The sequence below is a fragment of the Leuciscus leuciscus genome (genome assembly GCF_965113295.1).
Source record: "Leuciscus leuciscus genome assembly, chromosome: 4".
NCBI classification, from domain to species: Eukaryota; Metazoa; Chordata; class Actinopteri; order Cypriniformes; family Leuciscidae; genus Leuciscus; species Leuciscus leuciscus.
This window is the reverse complement of record NC_138728.1, coordinates 4,585,422-4,608,159: the sequence shown is the minus strand read 5'-3', so window position 1 is coordinate 4,608,159 and position 22,738 is coordinate 4,585,422. Positions and strand designations below refer to the sequence as shown.

The 22,738-nt window shown below is 36.5% G+C and overlaps 2 protein-coding genes across 2 annotated transcripts in view; both read left to right on the top strand.

The window, feature by feature from the left end:
* Window positions 1-14,503, top strand: part of LOC309497971 (sialic acid-binding Ig-like lectin 13) — a 72,839-nt gene extending 58,336 nt beyond the window's left edge. Inside the window, exons 5-10 of the mRNA XM_082168438.1 lie at window positions 6,937-7,213; window positions 7,305-7,571; window positions 9,879-10,178; window positions 12,765-12,870; window positions 13,458-13,524; window positions 13,611-14,503. Coding sequence (XP_082024564.1) covers window positions 6,937-7,213; window positions 7,305-7,571; window positions 9,879-10,178; window positions 12,765-12,870; window positions 13,458-13,524; window positions 13,611-13,703 — 1,110 coding nt within the window. The 3' untranslated portion in view covers window positions 13,704-14,503. The remainder of the gene's footprint in view (window positions 1-6,936; window positions 7,214-7,304; window positions 7,572-9,878; window positions 10,179-12,764; window positions 12,871-13,457; window positions 13,525-13,610) is intronic.
* Window positions 14,504-16,910: 2,407 nt separating this feature from the next.
* LOC309497981 (sialic acid-binding Ig-like lectin 14) lies at window positions 16,911-19,792 on the top strand. The gene is made up of 6 exons (XM_082168462.1): window positions 16,911-17,044; window positions 17,507-17,570; window positions 17,698-18,060; window positions 18,500-18,832; window positions 18,925-19,191; window positions 19,658-19,792. Exons 2-6 carry the CDS (start codon window positions 17,522-17,524, stop codon window positions 19,681-19,683), a joined length of 1,038 nt encoding a protein of 345 aa, XP_082024588.1. The 5' UTR covers window positions 16,911-17,044; window positions 17,507-17,521; the 3' UTR covers window positions 19,684-19,792.
* Window positions 19,793-22,738: the final 2,946 nt, after the last annotated feature.

Sequence of the window (22,738 nt, the reverse complement as noted above, 5' to 3'; positions counted from 1 at the left end):
CAGAAAAAAAGAGAATTACGTTTGTTGTTGACTGCACACTATTCGACTTACTCAAAACGGTCTTGCAACCCACCAGTTGAGAAAGATTGACTCTATATTTACTATGTGCATATCACTGTCTGATGTTCTGCTGAAGCTCATTCGGCACTTGCACATTGCACATGAAGTTGAAGTGTGCGTCTGAAAAGTCTCACGTTTTTTGTAGTCTTAAAGAGACGGTTCAGCGTTTTAAAAAACAAATTTTTTGTCAATAAAAAAAAGAGACAGAAACAGCAGTTGTGAGAGGGGTGGCCAAGCTTAGACCAAGGGTGGCCACCCCCTAGCTCCGCCAGTGCCTTTTTTTCATACTCAGAGCCAGTGTAAAAAACACTCTTTTTCTTATTTAAAAATTCCTTGAGTTCTTTGGTTACCCAGGGCTTATTATTGGGAAAGATGGTAACCGTCTTGGTGGGAATGATGTTATCCACACAAAAGGAAATGTATGATGTCACTATGTCCCCTTGCTCATTAATATCACTTGATGGAGCTATGAGCATATTCCAATCAGTTATTTCAAAGCATCCCTTTAATCTATCGATGCTATCATTAGTCCATTGTTTAATAACCTTTACAACCTTCTCTGTCCTCCTAATAACTGGCAAATAGGCTGGTGCAAGTAATACAGAGTAGTGATCAGAAGAGCCAAGTGGTGGGAGAGTAATAGATCTATATGCACCTAAAATTAAGCCATAGCATTTGTCTAATATTTTCCCCAGACGAGTAGTACATGTAACATACTGTTGGAAACCTTTCAAGGGTTTTTCTACCTCACAGTGATTAAAAAAATAAAATAATAATGTTGTTTTGGAGTCTCCTACCACAGGTTTACATGCATCAAAGGTCAAAAAACTGTTTCATTTTCTCATAAAATAAATTTTGCACATCACCACATTTTCAATGATTCTCAAACGTCTCGTCAGATGAATCATTCTCTCTAAATCCCTCCTTTCCGCGAGTTACTCTACTCTGATTGGCCAGAGAGCTCAGTCTGTTGTGATTGGTTTACAGCGTACAGCGTGCGTGTCAAAAACAAAAACGGCCATTGCCATAACAACGTCAGCTCTGCTTGTCCTGAGACTTCCTACACCGTAAACTAAACACAGGCTGAGTCCCAATTCGCCTACTTATACTACGACCTAAATGTATGTACTTTTTTTGTGATGAAAAAGTACATACTTTTGAGTGTGTAGCAAAAGAGTATGCACGTTCTGGGACATACTTCGATGACGTCATGCAACGTAAACGAGAACGTGGTTGCCTAGTTACGCATACCGCGACTGTTAACAAAACATTTGACATTTCATTCATTCTTATATCCAATATAATTTTATTTACTATTCCCATCTTTTTTTCCACAATACATTTACAATGTGTTTTACCAAATGTAGGAGTGAAGCAGGGCGTCGTCGTAGATCAACCAAACGCAGGTCGTTTGTGAGGCTGCTGGTTCTGACGTTCATGTGCAAATGTGTGTAACGAAAGCTACTTATTTTCTGAGTTAAAATATTTTAAGTTTATAGTGTAACTATTGTTTAACGTATTTTATACTTAATCTTATGAAAATGAACCATGCTTTTACTATAGTAAAAGTGTAGTAACCATGTTTCTTTGGTTGGACTTTCAATTGTACAGCCACAGTATTACTACAAATAAGTCAGACATAAACATCAAAAGAAATACATAAAAAAGACACTTGCATGACACTAGAGCCTTTTTATTTATTGTTTTGTAGCCTGCAATGAGGCGCTCAGTATCTTCATCGGACCCTACAAGATAAACACGGTACTTTTTTGGCACAACATAAACCCATTAATATTACGAGACAATAAAATATAACTTTAATTAGGGTTAAACATTTGAATTCTTACACTTAAAAACTGAGGGCGCATCTCCGCTGCTGCATCCGACTGCCATGTCTACATCACCGCAAAGCTCCTCCCTCCCGCACGCAATGGGTTGTGGGCAATATTAGCCGTTAGAGTGTGCATTGATCTGCACCAGAGAATGTCTAATAGGAAGAGAATTGGCACTCTCTGCTTACTTCCGGTTTCTGGACTGGCTGCAGTAACACGTCTCTGTCCATGCGGGGGCGCTCGCAGGCCAGTGCAGAATGAATGGTCTATGGCGAAAAACCCTCAAAATCCACTTTTCTCAGGATATAATTTTTTGTCTAGTAATTTGAATGTTGTATTCGAAAGGAGATGCAAAGAAATTACACATTGCTGGGTGTTAGATTTTTTAGAGTCACTTATTTGGTTTAAAAAGTCTTTTAAAATGTCAATGACGTCAGAATGCTGACGTCATTAGCAGAATGCTAGCGTGTTATGGGCAACAACAACTCAACCTGTAAGAAATCGAAAAGAAATAAGTACTCGTTCATTCAACTTTCGACCTATAACCCATGTTGAACTTGCAAAACCTACAATAAAATCTGAGATTTCTCAACGGCAATCGGGTGAAAGAGACACATTTAGCCGTCTAGCCCCATTGACTCCCATTCAGTCTGCACTCGCCCGCGATCACCTCCAGTGGAATTCTAATGGAACTGCAACCAAGATCGATACAATGGGGCTAATAGGAAGTGCCAAGGCTCTCCGTAGACGGGCTCTGTCTGCACTTCGAATTCTAACCGGAAATAGTAGACCATCCGGGTATCTTTGGAATACTCATTTCAACATACTACGATTTGGGACGTACTAAATCTAGTTTCGCATACTATTTAGGACGGATAGTATGCGAATTGGGACGCAGCAACAGTAACGAACAATGACGTCGTCAATCCGAGCGCGAGTGCGATGATGAATCACTGGATGAACTAGTCATTCAACCCGAACCTCCATCGCAAGGACAACTCGAGCTGGACGTTTCTCAGTGATACACAATGAGCGGTTGATATTGATATAATAAAAAAAAAAAAATTTTACTCATTTAAAATGCTAAACAAAAAAGTTAAATAAAAAAGTATCCTTTCATAATTTTTGGACAAATATCTTTTGATTATTGAAGGTTTTATTTTTTATTATGAAGGTTTTAAAACTGCTGTGAGTTAAATGAACGAACACGTTTGTGCTTTTAAAAAAAGTGAACAAAATGGAAAAGAGCACTGGGTGTCAAAGTTGAACACTTAACTTGACATTGCGTTCTGAAACGTGGTGCGAGAAACTACAAAAGCGCGACGGTTAAGCTGTCTGTTCAACGCATTATGTTTAGATCAAAACCAACCTTTTCTCTTTTTCATCACAACTAGACAAGGGCGAACAAACTGTAAGAATTTATATTAAAATGTATATTATTTTACATTTATAATGTGAGTGAATCTTCAAAAAGATCAGATCACGAGAGGACATGCGTCTGTTGTTCAGGGCTGCCAACTTTTGAGTTTAGCTAAAACATTTGGTAACATGTTACAATGTTTACATGGTAGAGAATGACTGGTATGCTTCTGGTTTATTAGTTCTTGACACAAATTTCACGATTTCAATTCATAAGCTTCAACATTGTAATTAGATTACTGTACTAATGACTCTTTCTAAAAAGTATTTTTGAAGTGCATTTGAACTTTATCCTGATCTTCATCTGTCAGTCTGTAACCTTGCTAACAGCATTAAACCCAACACTGATTATGCAATTATAATTGTTGTTTAAATCAGTTCATGCTATCTGAGCTGCATTAAATCCAAAGATGTATTTTGTTGATTTGATCTCATTTGATTGGTAGTCATACAGTGTATTTTTTATTCTGACCGAATTTACTGATTAAAATGAAATAATCTGACATAAAAGGACACAGATGCTAGCTTTATTGCTCAATGTTATTTCAGGGTTTTGATCTTCTCTCAACTGAGAGAGCACAGCCTGTATTTTATTGTATTATGGCTATTTAATATTACCTCTAAACTTTGACTAGGCTAGGCATGTTGCATATTAATTGTTCTAGAAACCTCAAAGCATATTTTATGTTTGTGTATTTTGTGCTACTCCAAAATGATGTTCTAGTTGAGGTCATTTTTAGTGTAGGTAGGGCCCTTACATAAACTCAAGCCCAGAGGCCCCAGACCCCTCAGTCCTGCCCTGATTGCATTTATTTGTGCTACTGTTTGTAATTTGGTCATTTGGTGTTTTATTACTGACTGTAGAAAAGCTCCTTAGCGTTGAGCCCTGTAAATAAAGCAGAATCCCTTTCAAGATCTGCCTCTTTTATTATAAAATAAAGTTTTGTTACAGGGAAAAAATCAAATAATGTTATAACTCTGGGCCCACCAGGAATTTCACTTGGCCCACCTTATATCTCAAAGCTGGAGCCGGGCCATGTGATCAGTTCACGTGCCACGATCTGTCACGTCACATTTAGGAGAGCTAAAATTATATTTATTGTTTGAATTTCATAATAAAATTGATAGAATTAGAAATATACTGTTTCATATCATATAAACCTGCTCTGTCTTGTCTGTTGGTGTCAATGTTCTCTTTGCTTCGCAATTTTTCACTGCGTGATAAAATAGACGTGGCGTGAGAGCGTGTCAGTGTCAATAGCGTGAATCTCATGTTGAATGCGTGAGAGTTGGCAGCTCTGCAAGATGTTATCTTCTGAGCTATTCTGAGATGTGCCTGAAGACCGCAGTCTTTTGCTTCATATTTAATAGCACTCCATTATGATCGCTGTTGATGAGGAGATTCATATGATCGAGATTCACTAATGTGTACCTGAGCGTGGCAGAACTGACTCCTCCCTCCATCAAGACCATTGTTAATATAGGCAAAATAAAATATTTATTAAAACTTATTTTATTTTTAAGGTTCTTAATGACAAATTTTTGATGAAAGTGACACTGAGAGTAATTAATTTTTTATTGGTGGAATTGGAAACAAGCTTCCATACATTTGATCATCGGTGTCGGAATTAGAGAAACAAACATGAAACAAAACAGCAGTATTTGCTGAAATCTGTTCTGCTTTCGGTTTCACTCAGTATCTTGAGTACGAAAGAATCTGCAAGCTATTTAGTCCTGAATTTCCCATGTTTCTTACTGTAATACTATAATAGCCAACCTTAAAAAGTAAGAAACGCGAAGAAATGAAATGTTAATGTTTCCTTAACAGATTGCGTTTTAAATGTGATTCAACACTTATTCCTGAATAATATTTAGTAATTATTAAGCGTTACTGGATCTCACAAGATGTTTCAAGTAAATATAAAAAAAATATTTTTTGAATATTATTCAATAAGCTTCATACTGATTAGCATATATTACTCAGTCAGGCTATAGTTATTTAGTTCGGACTGAAAGGGGAAGTGGTAAAACTCTAATAGAAGTAAAGACATGTTGTTTCCACACACAGATCTCCCTCTATCCAGTGTAGAAGAGTCACAGTCGCTCTTTCACTCTTCTCCGGTAAGTCACTTACACACAACACACTAAAACTTCTGTCGTTTAGAGATTTTAAACATGTCCAAAGATGAAACTGGTTTTAATCTTTCTAAAAAATTATTTAAAAATTTTCAGTGATTTAGAGTTTGGATTTAGAAAATAATATATTTACACCAAGAGCTAAAAATTCATATACAAGTTTAAAAAGGAAATAACTGCTGTTAAGTTTATAAACTCTAAAAAATTAATATTCCAAAAGAGTGTTTTTTCACAGCGATTCCATAGAAGAACAATTCATGGAAACTTTCAGTGAACACTTTTTAAAAAAGAAATCTTAATATGAAGAACCTTTTAATAATCTAAAGAACATTGTTTTTTCCCTATAAAGAAGCTTTTATGGAATGGAAAGATTCAATGGATGTTAAAGGTTCTTCAGTTTATTTTAAGAGTGTATATGATTGTGTGTTTGTATTTTCTGTTGTAAGGTGGAGTGAATGTAAATGATGGAAATATCTGTGACGTTCCTCCTCACTGGATGTCTGATACAAGGTTTCATTCTTATAGATTATTCCTCTGCTGAATTAATATTCTGAAAGCATTTCCATATGAATAAGTGCAGCAGTTTATTCTGCATGTAAACTCTGTGTGATCAGTTCCTCTTGTCTGTGTGTTTTAGGAGTTTTTTGTGGCTTTAGTATCAGTCTGCCGAAGAGAGTAGAAGCTCTAAAAGGATCCTGTGTTTTCATACCCTGCACATTTGATATTGATCAACAATATGTAACAGAACTCACTGAAGATGTAAAGAGAATATGGTATAAAGACGGAAACCCTTCCACTGTAGTGTTTGACTCCAGTAGCCCCGACACTGCATCGTTAAAAGGAGAAATATTTGGCACTCCTACAGAGAAAAACTGCACCACCCGCTTCCATAATGTCCATCAGAGGGATAATGGGTCGTATTACTTCAGAGTTGAAGGCAGCGGAAGACTGAAATATAGCTACTACTTCAAACCTGAACACAAAGTTGAAATTGCTGTCATAAGTGAGTGTCATATTGTTCATGCTGCTTCCATCTAAATGTAAGTGTGGCGCGGCCATTAGTAACATGATTGTGCGAAGCTTCTGGTGACATTCACTACCAGTTATTAACTTGTACAAAAACTGTCTGTTATGCTGCTTTATATTGCAAACTAGTAATTGTAATCATATTATTTTGATTTATTATCATAAACACACTGGTTTGTAGTGCAAATAGTTTTACCAGTTACTGCAGAGTTATTCTTCTAATCATTTACTAATATGCGGCTTATGAATTGGAAGTCTCGCACATTCACAGAAAATAGCTTATGTCTGCGATGCAAAATGAGTTGGATAATGTTACTGGACATAAATAATAAATAAATCTACTACTGTACAATATGTGCCTTCATTATTGGATATGATTATCCTGTAATATTTGACTGCATCTATATGTGTTGTAGATTCTCCACCCAAACCCACAGTGAGTCTGTTTAAGGATCAGCTGAAGGTGACGGAGGTGAAGGAGGGAAGCTCTGTGAATCTGCGCTGCTCGACTAAGATCTTCTGTTCCTCTCGTCCAGCAAATCTCACATGGAGCTCGTCTCCTGAACATCTCCTCAATGAGAGAGTCACACAACAGCAGCGTCAGGAGCAAACTGAGCTCATCTCTGATCTGATCTTCACTGTAACTCACCGTCATCATTTAGCCACTTTCACCTGCACTGTAACACACCAGCTTCAGAAGCAGATCACAAAACAAGAGACCAGTACGCTACGTGTTCAGTGTAAGACGTATTTCAATCAATTCTGACTGATCATCTAGAATTAGAGCTGCAAATCGTAACATAATTGCCTGAATGTTTTTCTCTCCATTAGATGCTCCTAAAAACACATCTGCGCATGTAAGTGCATCTGGTTTTGTTCTGGAGGGCCGTTCAGTGACTCTGAGCTGCAGCAGTGATGCAAACCCACCGGTGCTCAACTACACCTGGTACAGAGACACTGAAGAACCACTGAAACCAGTGCAGAGCGGACAGAGCCTGACCATCAGCAACACCGACCCGACACACAGCGGACGATACGTCTGTACAGCTCAGAACGAACACGGCGCTCAGAACGCATCAGTGATGCTGGACGTCCAGTGTGAGTATCAAGAGGCTCTTCTAATTTACTCACAGTCATTACTATATCAGACTTCAGATTTCAGACTGAAAAGCTAAAAAATAAATGAATAAAAATACAATTATATTAAATATTTCATACATTAAATAATTTTAATGTATATATTTGAAATATATTTCATATTTTCACTTTCACTTCACTTTTACTGCAAATACTTCCACTAGTGTTAATTCTTTGGGTTTATTCTTTACTATTATTTTACAAATGGGGAAGATAGTCATAATGCTATCTACTGTGACAGCCTGAATTCTGCTGGATGTCCATTGTGAATGCTTGGCAATCAAATGTGACATGCTACAAATGCTGTTAAATGTGTGTAACACTTTTGCATGGGTGTTTTCTTCATATACAGAAAATGTATACGGAAAGACCAAAGGAGATTTGATTCTCCTACAGAGCAACATGTTCAAGTTTTGAAATGCATTTTTTTTTTTTTATGAAACCTTTGTGAAACTGCACTGAAGCAAGTGAAATTGCATGAAGCTGTCAACTTTTTTTATAATACTAATGCAATGTGATTAATGTAAGAGAAAAAAAATATATTTTCTGGTAACCGACATCTCAAGTTCTTTAAAATTCCTTGAACATCAAGTCAATTGCTGTATGTTAGTAATGCGAAAATATGATTCGATGAGTAATACAAAACTTCACGGTACAGAACACGGAGAATGCATGAAAGCAAGTCATACAGGTTTGGTGTATACAGTAAGTGACAGAATGTTCATTTTTGACACTTTTTACAATTGAATACTACTTTGTAAAGCTGTTTACACTGACCACGACACTTATGCGCATAAGTGACATGATACCATTCATTTCAATGGAGAGCTGCCGATTTCAGGCAACACAAGTGACTGACCATTGGCAACAGGATGTAGGCGTTTCTAACAACTGCACGATTAATTGTTAAAAGATCACGATCTCGATTCAAACACCCATGTGATCTTATTCCTAAATGACAGCGATTCAGCTATATGTCTTTTAAACCTTTGACAAGTACGATCACAGCGAACATTCAGATCTGCGTTGGCGGAGAGAGCAGTTGTAGTGTATAAATATGAAACAGCTTCACAAACAGTCTTTTCAACCACACAGTATTGTTATTTTATCATAGAAGTACTGGGATAAATGTTTATAGTTTGGATATAAACACAGATGTCTGCAGTAGCGATCAAAATAGAGTAAATCACCTTGTGAATGTAACTTGATGCTTCAAATAAAGATTGTATCAATTAAATTGTTACACAGGCGACAAGTGACTTTTAAAAAATGTATTCATCATTAAATCATTCATTCAAGAGATTTGTTCAAAAACGCTGATTCATCCAGTAATGAAACAAGTGAATTCTTTGAGCGAGTCGTTGAATCATTCATTCAACCCGACTTAAAAATAAATAAAATAATTATAATCTTTATAGACTACACTACAGCAATTAACATTTTGTCAGAACCTTTAGTAAATTACATGTTGTTTTGTTTAGTTGTCCATTCAGAATCATGCGAGATTTTTAAACAAAACAAAAAATCGTCTCAATTCATCCAGAATCTAGCGTGTCCAGCGATGCGACAAAGTTGAGATATGTTTAACTTTATGTAAATGAAAAGTGACTTTTGGGAGTGACAACCAACAGACCTTACTCAGAGCAGCGCCGTGACAGGTATGAAAGCGAGTGAAGTCAGTGGAGCTCGAGTGATACAATTGCGCTGCTATTGGCGTCATTAATCCCACACTGTGGTGCAACCAGTGCATTGACAAATGATCTGTGTCAGAATGTTACGGCTAGACGCTTAGCAACAAACAGCCAATCGCGTGGCTCATAGGCACATGCTTTGAACAGTCATGGGCGTTGTATAAACAGTAGTTTAGCGTTTGAAGGGAAATTGTCAAAAGGTGACAGAAAACGTGACAATTGTTGTGAAGAAGAGACCATATCATTCTTACCTTTATACTCCGAAAAGCCCATTCGGTATAAACTTGATAGTTCAGTCGATGAGGATGTGCAATGTGGCTGAATGGTAAATATGCAAATAAGAACATTTATGGTTTAGGAATGCGTTTATAAATACTCAGGAATAAATGTTAACCCCAATGTGAAACGTGAACCAAGATAACCAAGAATTCTGTTAACCCGATTTTTAGTGTGACCCAGAGTTTCACATAGTGAGATGTTCAGCAGTTTTTCTTAAGTGAAACAGGCCCTCAAGCTGTTTTATTTTGCTCAGATCCTACACAGAAACTACAGTTTATGATCTTATTGTCTCTTTCAGTTGCGCCCAAAATCTCCAGCTCTTGTAACAAAAGCAGCGTAATCACGTGTGTCTGTGAGGCTCATGGGAATCCCTCGCCTAAACTAGAGTGGCGTCGATCTGGAAATGTTCTCACCAACTCTACAAACACGTTCATCAGGAATGAAACTTTAGGAAGCACAAGCTCGAAGAGCATCCTGACCATCCATCAGCCTCTCACAGACACGGACGTCCTGCAGTGTTTCAGTGCAAACACTCTCGGCACCGCCAGCGCCAGCCAACGGTTTCATCCCGTCACACGGACATCCGGGACAGAGACACGTGAGATTCGCTTCTCTGACACGCACAACAACAGCTTTATCTGATCAACAAGAATGATCACAAATGAGATCTCTGGAATATCTTAACCCTTCTGAAAAAGAAGTGCACTTAATTTGAATTGAATGTGCGCTTGTAGTGTACTTCAAATCTTAAAAGTATTCACTCTTAGAAGAAAAGTTTCTGTACGGTGCTTCATATATAGAATCTTTTAGGGATGATTTTATGGATTTAGTTGTCCTAAATTTGTATTGATACATTTTTTATTTTAATTACATTTTATTAATTAAACAGCTCATAAACATACTTAATCAGTAGAAAAAAACTGAAAGTGCACGTTCACCATATTTCAAAGACAATAGAAGTAATTGAGAAATAAAAAAATAACTCTATGTTTGGCTAATTGAATTTAATATAAATTTAACCTATAATTATAAATAACATGCAATTATGTGTCTGAAAATATTACCTTCAGTTCACACTTAAATATTACATTTTTCTCTTACTTTTTTCTTTTTTTTCAGGGTTTCTGCACATTTTTTAAAGTCAAATTTAAGACTTTTTAAGACCTTTTTAAGACCCGAAGAAATCAAAATTAATACCATGCATTAGGGGTGTACAATATTGACAAAATATGTCTCAATCGATATTTTCAAAGTTTTGTGGGTAATAATATTTTACTGATTGTGTTTTTGTGCTTGGTGCCATGGCTGGTTTAGGCCTGTTGTTGACAGCTGACTGATGAAGATATTCATATTTTTCATATTCTATGCAGTGGTCAGTTCACAGCAGTGACAGAAATTAACATTTTTTTATTAAGGGGTAATATTTGCCATCTTAAATTGATTTCCAGGGGCATTTTCACCTATATATTGACATTTGTAGATGTATGAATCACCTTTTGTCAAATTCTAACATTCAAATTAAATTCTATTAGAATAATTACACAATACCACTTTTACCAGTCAAATTAAACCATTAAATCAAAATCCATCTTTGCAGTGCAGAGGTGACACAGTGGCGGCATCAGATCTGGCATTAATATATTTACACTGCATTTACAATTGCATAAATAAAGCTATGAGATGGTTAAATATGAACTGATTTCTAATTTTAACATTCTAATTAAAAAGTAGCCTACTCTAAATGTGAAACTAAAGCTGCCAGTAGGTGGCGGCAAGTCACTGTTTTAATAAATGAGTTGAGGGAGTCATTCATTCAACCGATTCGTTCAAACGGCTGATTCATTCGGGAAAGAAGCAAGTGATTGTTCATTGAACCATTAAATTGATTCGTTCAAAATGCGGATTCTATTAAAAAAAAAACTCGTTGCTGTCTGTTGCATTGAGACTCTGCTATGGCTTCATTTTGAAATTCTCGTCAGCGAAATAAAGGGAAAACAAACAATATTGACATTACTGTTTATAAAATTTAACTCACAATGTTAATTTATTGTTAATTTAACTGTTATATAAATAAATAATCACATTTGCAATTGTGCACGGGAAAACGGAAGTCTTGCTGATGTGATATTGTAGGTCTATGATAACAACATAATATGATATAAATATGAGACAAAAACTCATTTGGGAACATAGCCTACCTATAACCGTACACATCACGCAGTGAAAGCACGAGAGACAAAAGCGATATCAGCTCGCAGTGCCTCGTACATAAAACAATGATTACAATATCATAATGGACAATACACATCGCACACCACTACGCACATAAAGACTGAACTTAGAACTGAACTGACATTTACCAACTCGCTTCTCCTTCTCTCCTCCTATTTCGTGCGTGTAGGAGACGGACGTAATGCTGCCGCGAATGACCCAGTAGCACCTCAATGCAGAACACGAGATCCGGGGGGCGGAGTTGGATCCAGATAAAGGGGTGGAGATTGGTAGGTTTAGGGGTGGGTTTAGGGATTAAGGGGTGGAGATGAGTAGGTTTAGGGGTAGGTTTAGGGATCAGGGGGTGGAGATGGGTAGGTTTAGGTATATGTAAGGTGGGAGGAGTTGGATCTAGATCCGACTCCTCCCCGTGGATTTCATGTTCTGCAGTGAGGACCATCTCGAATGACGCGAAATGTCACGTGAACAAGCAAATCCACAAAGAAAGAATAATAAATAAAAAAAGTACGCTAATTAGATGGTTCTAATTTAGAAAACATTTAGATATGTTTAAGTCAAATTGCCATCGAAAATTTAAGACCTTTCATACGTAAAAACAAGACTTTTTAAGACTTTTAATGGCCTTAAATTTTAAAAATCTAATTTAAGACTTTTTAAGGATCCTGTTTTTAAGTATGCTGAAGTGTAGGCTACTTCTTTTCCACAGGGGAATTATTTCTCCTAGACAGCAATGAGATCAAATGGAGACCAAATGGAAACTTTTCTCCAGAGAAATGTGCTCATATTTGCCAAGACACTAAAGTCTGTAATCAAATATCAGAGATCTCAGTATGAACTTGAATCGAATCTATGATCAAATGATCTGAGCTGCTCTTCACATTCATTTTTATCCCTCCTGAGAAACATTTTAGACACTTAAATGATCTCTGAGCAATAAAACACTGCTTTCCAGATTTCCATCACTGTGCTGGTGTCCAGATTCCGTCTGTGCTTCTCGGAGCTGCTGTCGGCGCATCAGCGATGATGATCTTGTGCATCATAGCAGTCTACAATGAACGGTGGGTACATCAGACAAATGTCATTTGTGGAAAGACAAAAAAACATGATTATCACAGAACTGGTCCAATATATAATGAGCTGAGGCTAAACTATAGATGATTACAGAGATTTTTTTGGCTATTCTGGTAAATGTGTTCAAACTCCAAAAAATGCTTGTCTTGTTTTCCAGTACAAATATCTAAACGTTCTTAAATCAAGATACTTTTACTTGAGAAGCAAAATGACTTCAGATATTAAGTCTTGTTTTCAGAAAAATGCCAATGGGTTCAGAGAAATACACTTTTTTAACCCCATTGGCAGATATTTGTTCTTGTTTTAAACATAATCTTAATTTTGATCGATTTTTCAGAAAACAAGACTTTTATATCCCGTTTTGCTTCTCAAGTAAATGTGTCTTAATTTCATATATTTGTACTGGAAAACAAGACAGAAATACAGAAGAACATAATTTTTTGCAGTCTGAAGCCAAAAAAACAGTTAGATCACATTGATGAGACTTTTACTTTACTAGCCTCATCACAAGGAGGATTTGTGATTCTGATTGACCTATTATATCAGAATCTAAAGGCCTAAAAACATTTTTCAGAAGAAGGAATCCCAAACCTTCAAGAACCAGACAAGACGACACATCTGGACTCATACTGTCTCAAATAGTGAGTTAAACACACTCACACTATTCATTTTCAAAGACATCACAAACGGACATTCATCTGATTCTGCTGTGTTTCTGCTCCATCAGGCCACGGATTCCTATGGAGACGGCGAGTGTGTTTACTGGAATAAAGACATGCTGTCAGCTGTTACTTATTTTTCATACTCAGAGCCAGTGTAAAAAACTCTCTTTTTCTTATTTAAAATTTCCTTGAGTTCTTTGGTTACCCAGGGCTTATTATTGGGAAAGATGGTAACCGTCTTGGTGGGAATGATGTTATCCACACAAAAGGAAATGTATGATGTCACTATGTCCCCTTGCTCATTAATATCACTTGATGGAGCTATGAGCATATTCCAATCAGTTATTTCAAAGCATCCCTTTAATCTATCGATGCTATCATTAGTCCATTGTTTAATAACCTTTTACAACCTTCTCTGTCCTCCTAATAACTGGCAAATAGGCTGGTGCAAGTAATAGAGTAATAGATCTATATGCACCTAAAATTAAGCCATAGCATTTATCTAATATTTTCCCCAGACGAGTAGTATGTAACATACTGTTGGAAACCTTTCAAGGGTTTTTCTACCTCACAGTGATTAAAAATAATAAATAATAATGTTGTTTTGGAGTCTCCTACCACAGGTTTACATGCATCAAAGGTCAAAAAACTGTTTCATTTTCTCATAAAATACATTTGCATTTTGCACATCACCACATTTTCAGTGATTCTCAAACGACTCGTCAGATGAATCAATCTCTCTAAATCCCTCCTTTCCGCGAGTTACTCTACTCTGATTGGCCAGAGAGCTCAGTCTGTTGTGATTGGTTTACAGCGTACAGCGTGCGTGTCAAAAACAAAAACGCCCATTGCCATAACAACGTCAGCTCTGCTTGTCCTGAGACTTCCTACACCGTAAACTAAACACAGTAACGAACAATGACGTCGTCAATCCGAGCGCGATGATGAATCACTGGATGAACTAGTCATTCAACCCGAACCTCCATCGCAAGGACAACTCGAGCTGGACGTTTCTCAGTGATACACACTGAGCGGTTGATATTGATATAATAAAATAAAATGTTTAACTCATTTAAACTGCTAAACAAAAAAGTTAAATAAAAAAGTATCCTTTCATAATTTTTGGACAAATATATTTTGATTATTGAAGGTTTTATTTTTTATTATGAAGGTTTTAAAACTGCTGTGAGTTAAATGAACGAACAAAATGGAAAAGAGCACTGGGTGTCAAAGTTGAACACTTAACTTGACATTGCGTTCTGAAACGTGGTGCGAGAAACTAAAAAAGCGCGACGGTTAAGCTGTCTGTTCAACGCATTATGTTTAGATCAAAACCAACCTTTTCTCTTTTTAATCACAACTAGACAAGGGCGAACAAACTGTAAGAATTTATATTAAAATGTATATTATTTTACATTTATAATGTGAGTGAATCTTCAAAAAGATCAGATCACGAGAGGACATACGTCTGTTGTTCAGGGCTGCCAACTTTTGAGTTTAGCTAAAACATTTGGTAACATGTTACAATGTTTACATGGTAGAGAATGACTGGTATGCTTCTGTTTTATTAGTTCTTGACACAAATTTCACGATTTCTATTCATAAGCTTCAACATTGTATTTAGATTACTGTACTAATGACTCTTTCTAAAAAATATTTTTGAAGTGCATTTGAACTTTATCCTGATCTTCATCTGTCAGTCTGTAACCTTGCTAACAGCATTAAACCCAACACTGAGTATGCAATTATAATTGTTGTTTAAATCAGTTCATGCTATGTCTGAGCTGCATTAAATCCAAAGATGCATTTTGTTGATTTGATCTCATTTGATTGGTAGTCATACAGTGTCTTTTTTATTTTGACCGAATTTACTGATTAAAATTAAATAATCTGACATAAAAGGACACAGATGTTAGCTTTATTGCTCAATGTTATTTCAGGGTTTTGATCTTCTCTCAACTGAGGGAGCACAGCCTGTATTTTATTGTATTATGGCTATTTAATATTACCTCTAAACTTTGACTAGGCTAGGCATGTTGCATATTAATTGTTCTAGAAACCTCAAAGCATATTTTATGTTTGTGTATTTTGTGCTACTCCAAAATGATGTAGTTGAGGTCATTTTTAGTGTATGTAGGGCCCTTACATAAACTCAAGCCCAGAGGCCCCAGACCCCTCAGTCCTGCCCTGATTGCATTTATTTGTGCTACTGTTTGTAATTTGGTCATTTGGTGTTTTATTACTGACTGTAGAAAAGCTCCTTAGCGTTGAGCCCTGTAAATAAAGCAGAATCCCTTTCAAGATCTGCCTCTTTTATTATAAAATAACGTTTTGTTAAAGGGAAAAAAAAAAATAATGTTATAACTCTGGGCCCACCAGGAATTTCACTTGGCCCACCTTACATCTCAAAGCTGGAGCCGGGCCATGTGATCAGTTCACGATCTGTCACGTCACATTTAGGAGAGCTAAAATTATATTTATTGTTTGAATTTCATAATAAAATTGATAGAATTAGAAATATACTGTTTCATATCATATAAACCTGCTCTGTCTTGTCTGTTGGTGTCAATGTTCTCTTTGCTTCACGATTTTTCACTGCGTGATAAAATGGACGTGGCGTGAGAGCGTGTCAGTGTCAATAGCGTGAATCTCATGTTGAATGCGTGAGAGTTGGCAGCTCTGCAAGATGTTATCTTCTGAGCTATTCTGAGATGTGCCTGAAGACCGCAGTCTTTTGCTTCATATTTAATAGCACTCCATTATGATCGCTGTTGATGAGGAGATTCATATGATCGAGATTCACTAATGTGTACCTGAGCGTGGCAGAACTGACTCCTCCCTCCATCAAGACCATTGTTAATATAGGCTAAATAAAATATTTATTAAAACTTATTTTATTTTTAAGGTTCTTAATGACAAATTTTTTATGAAAGTGACACTGAGAGTAATACATTTTTTATTGGTGTAATTGGAAACAAGCTTCCATACATTTGATCATCGGTGTCGGAATTAGAGAAACAAACATGAAACAAAACAGCAGTATTTGCTGAAATCTGTTCTGCTTTCGGTTTCACTCAGTATCTTGGGTACGAAAGAATCTGCAAGCTATTTAGTCCTGAATTTCCCATGTTTCTTACTGTAATACTATAATAGCCAACCTTAAAAAAGTAATAAACGAGAAGAAATGAAATGTTAATGTTTCCTTAACAGATTGCGTTTTAAATGTGATTCAAAACTTATTCCTGAATAATTTTTAGTAATTATTAAGCGTTACTGGATCTCACAAGATGTTTCAAGTAAATAAAATATTTTTTTTGAATATTATTCAATAAGCTTCATACTGATTAGCATATATTACTCAGTCAGGCTATAGTTATTTAGTTCGGACTGAAAGGGGAAGTGGTAAAACTCTAATAGAAGTAAAGACGTGTTGTTTTCACACACAGATCTCCCTCTATCCAGTGTAGAAGAGTCACAGTCGCTCTTTCACTCTTCTCCGGTAAGTCACTTACACACAACACACTAAAACTTCTGTCGTTTAGAGATTTTAAACATGTCCAAGATGAAACTGTTTTTAATCTTTCTAAAAAATTATTACAATTTTTTCAGTGATTTAGAGTTTGGATTTAGAAAATAATATGTTTACACCAACAGCTAAAAATTCATATACAAGTTTAAAAAGGAAATAACTGCTGTTAAGTTTATAAACTCTAAAAAATAAATATTCCAAAAGAGTGTTTTTTCACAGCGATTCCATAGAAGAACAATTCATGGAAACTTTCAGTGAACACTTAAAAAAAAAAAAAAATCTTAATATGAAGAACCTTTTAATAATCTAAAGAACATTGTTTTTTCCCTATAAAGAAGCTTTTATGGAATGGAAAGATTCAATGGATGTTAAAGGTTCTTCAGTTTATTTTAAGAGTGTATATGATTGTGTGTTTGTATTTTCTGTTGTAAGGTGGAGTGAATATAAATGATGGAAATATCTGTGACGTTCCTCCTCACTGGATGTCTGATACAAGGTTTCATTCTTATAGATTATTCCTCTGCTGAATTAATATTCTGAAAGCATTTCCATATGAATAAGTGCAGCGGTTTATTCTGCATGTAAACTCTGTGTGATCAGTTCTTCTTGTCTGTGTGTTTTAGGAGTTTTTTGTGGCTTTAGTATCAGTCTGCCGGAGAGAGTAGAAGCTCTAAAAGGATCCTGTGTTTTCATACCCTGCACATTTGATATTCATCAACAATTTGTAACAGAACTCACTGATGATTCAAAGAGAATATGGTATAAAGACGGAAACCCTTTCACTGTAGTGTTTAACTCCAGTAGCCCCGACACTGCATCGTTAAAAGGAGAAATATTTGGCACTCCTACAGAGAAAAACTGCACCACCCGCTTCCATAATGTCCATCAGAGGGATAATGGGTCGTATTACTTCAGAGTTGAAGGCAGCAGAGAACTGAAATATAGCTACAACAAACCTGAATACAAAGTTGAAATTGCTGTCATAAGTGAGTGTCATATTGTTCATGCTGCTTCTATCTAAATGTAAGTGTGACGTGGCCATTAGTAACATGATTGTGCGAAGCTTCTGGTGACATTCACTACCAGTTATTAACTTGTACAAAAACTGTCTGTTATGTTGCTTTATATTGCAAACTAGTAATTGTTATCATATTATTTTGATTTATTATCATAAACACACTGGTTTGTATAGTGCAAATAGTTTTACCAGTTACTGCAGAGTTATTCTTCTAATCATTTACTAATATGCGGCTTATGAATTGGAAGTCTCGCACATTCACAGAAAATAGCTTATGTCTGCGATGCAAAATGAGTTGGATAATGTTACTGGACAAATAATAAATAAATCTACTACTGTTCAATATGTGCCTTCATTATTGGATATGATAATCCTGTAATGTTTGACTGCTTCTCTATGTGTTGTAGATTCTCCACCCGAACCCACAGTGAGTCTGTTTAAGGATCAGCAGAAGGTGAAGGAGGTGAAGGAGGTGAAGGAGGGAAGCTCTGTGAATCTGCGCTGCTCGACTAAGATCTTCTGTTCCTCTCGTCCAGCAAATCTCACATGGAGCTCGTCTCCTGAACATCTCCTCAACGAGAGAGTCACACAACAGCAGCGTCAGGAGCAAACTGAGCTCATCTCTGATCTGATCTTCACTGTAACTCAGCGTCATCATTTAGCCAATTTCACCTGCACTGTAACACACCAGCTTCAGAAGCAGATCACAAAACAAGAGACCAGTACGCTACGTGTTCAGTGTAAGACGTATTTCAATCAATTCTGACTGATCATCTAGAATTAGAGCTGCAAATCGTAACATAATTGCCTGAATGTTTTTCTTCTCCATTAGATGCTCCTAAAAACACATCTGCGCATGTAAATGCATCTGGTTTTGTTCTGGAGGGCCGTTCAGTGACTCTGAGCTGCAGCAGTGATGCAAACCCACCGGTGCTCAACTACACCTGGTACAGAGACACTGAAGAACCACTGAAACCAGTGCAGAGCGGACAGAACCTGACCATCAGCAACACCGACCCGACACACAGCCGACGATACGTCTGTACAGCTCAGAACGAACACGGCGCTCAGAACTCATCAGTGATGCTGGACGTCCAGTGTGAGTATCAAGAGGCTCTTCTAATTTACTCACAGTCATTACTATATCAGACTTCAGATATCAGACTTAAAAGCTAAATAATAACTTAAAAATTATATTTAAAATGTTAAACATGGAATAAAAATATTAATGTTTTTATAATTTTCATGTAATAAATCATTTTTAAAACCAGCATGGCCAACACAACATGACATAAATGCTGTGAATGTAATACAGTAACTGCATAACATGATCTAGATTGCATTTGGATGCAAAGAAAGTGCATTGTTTATGGTCATACAATAAACATGGATTGACAGGAAAAAGGTGCAATTTCACCATAAAAGCATTATGTGATGTATACTTTGTTTCACGGTCACAATGACTTTCAGCACTGAAAAGAAACTTTTGTATGAGGAGTCTGATCATCTAGAATTAGTGCTGTAAATCACAATGTAATTGCTTGATTGATTTTCTCTTCCTTTAGATGAACATGTACATCTGTGTCTGTAAACACAGCTGGTTTTGTAGGAGGGCCGTTCAGTGACTCTGAGCTGAAGAAGTGACTACGCTTACATGTGCACCAATAATGCGATTATTTCTAATAATCAGACTAAGGTCTTAAACACAGTAAGATGTTTACATGACACGAGCAGAACTCTTCACTCACAGTTTACATGCAATTTTTTATTATTCCGATTATTCACTAATAAGTATGGTTATAACACACTCAGATAGACATACAGTATGAATGTTTTAATCTACTCATATCAAATTCATAATACATTTTTAAGGGGGTAATAGATATTTTTCTGTGCCATGATGTATATTGCATTGCCGGTGTTACGCCGAATTCTGTGACCCTAGTAGGCGCTGTATTGTGCTAATCCAACCTACTCCTAATCCCAATCCTAATCTTAACCCTACCATCACTACAGCGCCTACTAGAGTCACAGAATTCGGCACTACACCGGGTTTGCCTACACTGCCGTCGCGTTCGTCTGGATGAAGATCCGGAGCAGAGACTGCGCAGCGAGTTGTGTTGACAGTTTAGTGATTTGGAGAGGAGAAAACTTCAGAAAAATATCACAGAGTTCATTCATGAAGTTGTGTGAACAACACACGGCATCCGTGTAGAACCGAGCACTGAGATTAAGGTGTTTAAATTCCTGTTTATTGCGTTTAATGCAAATATGGTTACTAAGATTATAATCTTAATCGCATTAGTTTCATCGAATTATTACATTTACATGAGGTAAAGTTTAATCGCAAATTCGCAATATTGCCAAAATCCCATTATAATCACATTATGAGGGTGCATGTAAACGTACTCAGTGATGCAAACCCACCGGTGCTCAACTACACCTGGTACAGAGACACTGAAGAACCACTGAAACCAGTGCAGAGCGGACAGAACCTGACCATCAGCAACACCGACCCGACACACAGCGGACGATACGTCTGTACAGCTCAGAACCACAATCATTATATATTGGACTCGAGTATTTACACCACAATATAGTGTATTTATATGGTGAAAATGTTTGATGGAGAATTTTTTGTAATGAAAGTGTTAGAATAGATTTTGCTTAATTTTTTGCTTAGTTTTGCTTAATTCCTATTTTATGCTCTCAAAATAATTAGTTTCTGACATGCTCACATAAAAATGCTCTTTACATGATTTAACAATAATTCTAGAATTTAGTGATTAATATGAGAATACTGTCAGGCAAGTTGGGCAAGTTGAGCTCCTGACACCATCTGTAGCAATTCTAACACGTCTCAGTTTGTAAAAGAAGAAGTGAAACGTTTACAGTAATAGAGTTACGATGGAACAGTAGAAGTTAACCAAGTGAGCATCTCGTAATGCTGACTACAGACACAGATGCAAGAGTGTAGATTCAGTTTGAAGAAACACTGAGGCTGCAGTGTGAAGCGTTTGCATGTTCTTTCTTTTATTGTGGTAGCTTACTTACAAAAACACATGCAAAGCTGTTTACTGCAATTAATCAATAATGAACATAATTCATTCCTTGTATGAAGAACTTATATTTGACAGAATCTTCTACTTCAAAGTGCCATGGGAAGTGTAACTTCACTTAACATTTTCTTCTAATGAAAAATTTGAATTCCCACTTTTAATTGTCATCATGCCCTTAATGATTTATGTAATCTTTTTGGATATCAGAAAGCCAGGTTTTTCCTAATATCAATCATCAGAACAGAAAACATTTTACACAGAGAAAACTAGCTTGGTTCATAATTCATGATAGTCCAGATTCTATAAAGCTCTTGATTCTTCTTTGTACTTGTGGCGTTTGTTAAAACTATAATTACAGGTAAGATCAGTGCTTATAGGACAATGTACTACTGTATCTCTATTTGTATCTGTATCTCAACTCTATGAAAAATAGCAGCCTAACTATTGTATAACTACAATAAAACACAATCAATTCTTGTATGGTTGGTCATGACTGAGTATTGTAAAAGCTTATGTTGGTGCATGTCAGTGTTGTCTCTTTTCTAGTGGTGCAACGAATAACAAAACTCACGGTTTGGATCATATTATGGTTTTTGAGTCACGGATTGGATTTCAAATAACCAATAACCAAAAATAAATAAATAATGCAAATAAACTAATTACAAGATAAATACAATATAACAAAGTTACAAATAAAGTAAGGTCCAACAGTAGTATTCAGGTACAGATATGTAATAATTAAATGTAAAATAACACTGTAGTGTTAACTGTACAAATTAAATACATATTCATCTTTGTTAAAGTACCCCTATTATGCTATTTTAAAGTTTCCTAATGTTGTTTTGGAGACTCCTACCACAGGTTGGCATCAAAGGTCAAAAAACTATTTCATTTTCTCATAAAATACATTATTTTGCACATCACCACATTTTCAATGATTCTCAAACGACTCGTCAGATGAATCAATCTCTCTAAATCCCTCCTTTCCGCGAGCTACTCTGCTCTGATTGGCCAGGGAGCTCAGTCTGTTGTGATTGGTTTACAACGTACAGCGTGCGTGTCGAGAACAAAAACGCCCATTGCTATAACAACGTCAGCTCTGCTTGTCCTGAGACTTCCTACACCGTAAACTAAACACAGTGACGAACAATGACGTCGATTTTACCATATCAATCCGAGCGCGAGTGCGATGATGAAACACTGGAAGAACTAGTCATTCAACCCGAACCTCCATCGCAAGGACAACTCGAGCAGGACGTTTCTCAGTGATACCAGGCGGGCAGGGTTTAATAAAATTATTGAAGCTTCCCCGGGCGCCGCCATTGGCTAGCGGACCATCACCTGCTGTTAGCATTCCATTGACTCCCATTCATTTTGGCGTCACTTTGACAGCGAATAACTTTACATCTGAGGCGTTTAAAGACTCCATTTGTCCATTATTTATTTCTAAAGAAACACGAAAATGTATAAAAGGCTCCATTACCTTGTATCTTACGTTATGGCCCCGTAGAAGCAGTTTTTGTAAAAATAGGCTAACGATTGCGTCATAACCACGTGACTCTCTGTCGCACAGTAGAGAGATTACCG

What these genes read in the sequence shown, in the direction of transcription:
- LOC309497981 (XM_082168462.1), top strand. Translation starts at nt 17,522, where the DNA reads ATGATGGAAATATCTGTGACGTTCCTCCTCACTGGATGTCTGATACAA. An exon ending in CACTGGATGTCTGATACAAG is followed by an intron (nt 17,571 to 17,697) that starts GTTTCATTCTTA and finishes TGTGTGTTTTAG; the next exon opens with GAGTTTTTTGTGGCTTTAGT. An exon ending in AGTGATGCTGGACGTCCAGT is followed by an intron (nt 19,192 to 19,657) that starts GTGAGTATCAAG and finishes CTCTTCCTTTAG; the next exon opens with ATGAACATGTACATCTGTGT.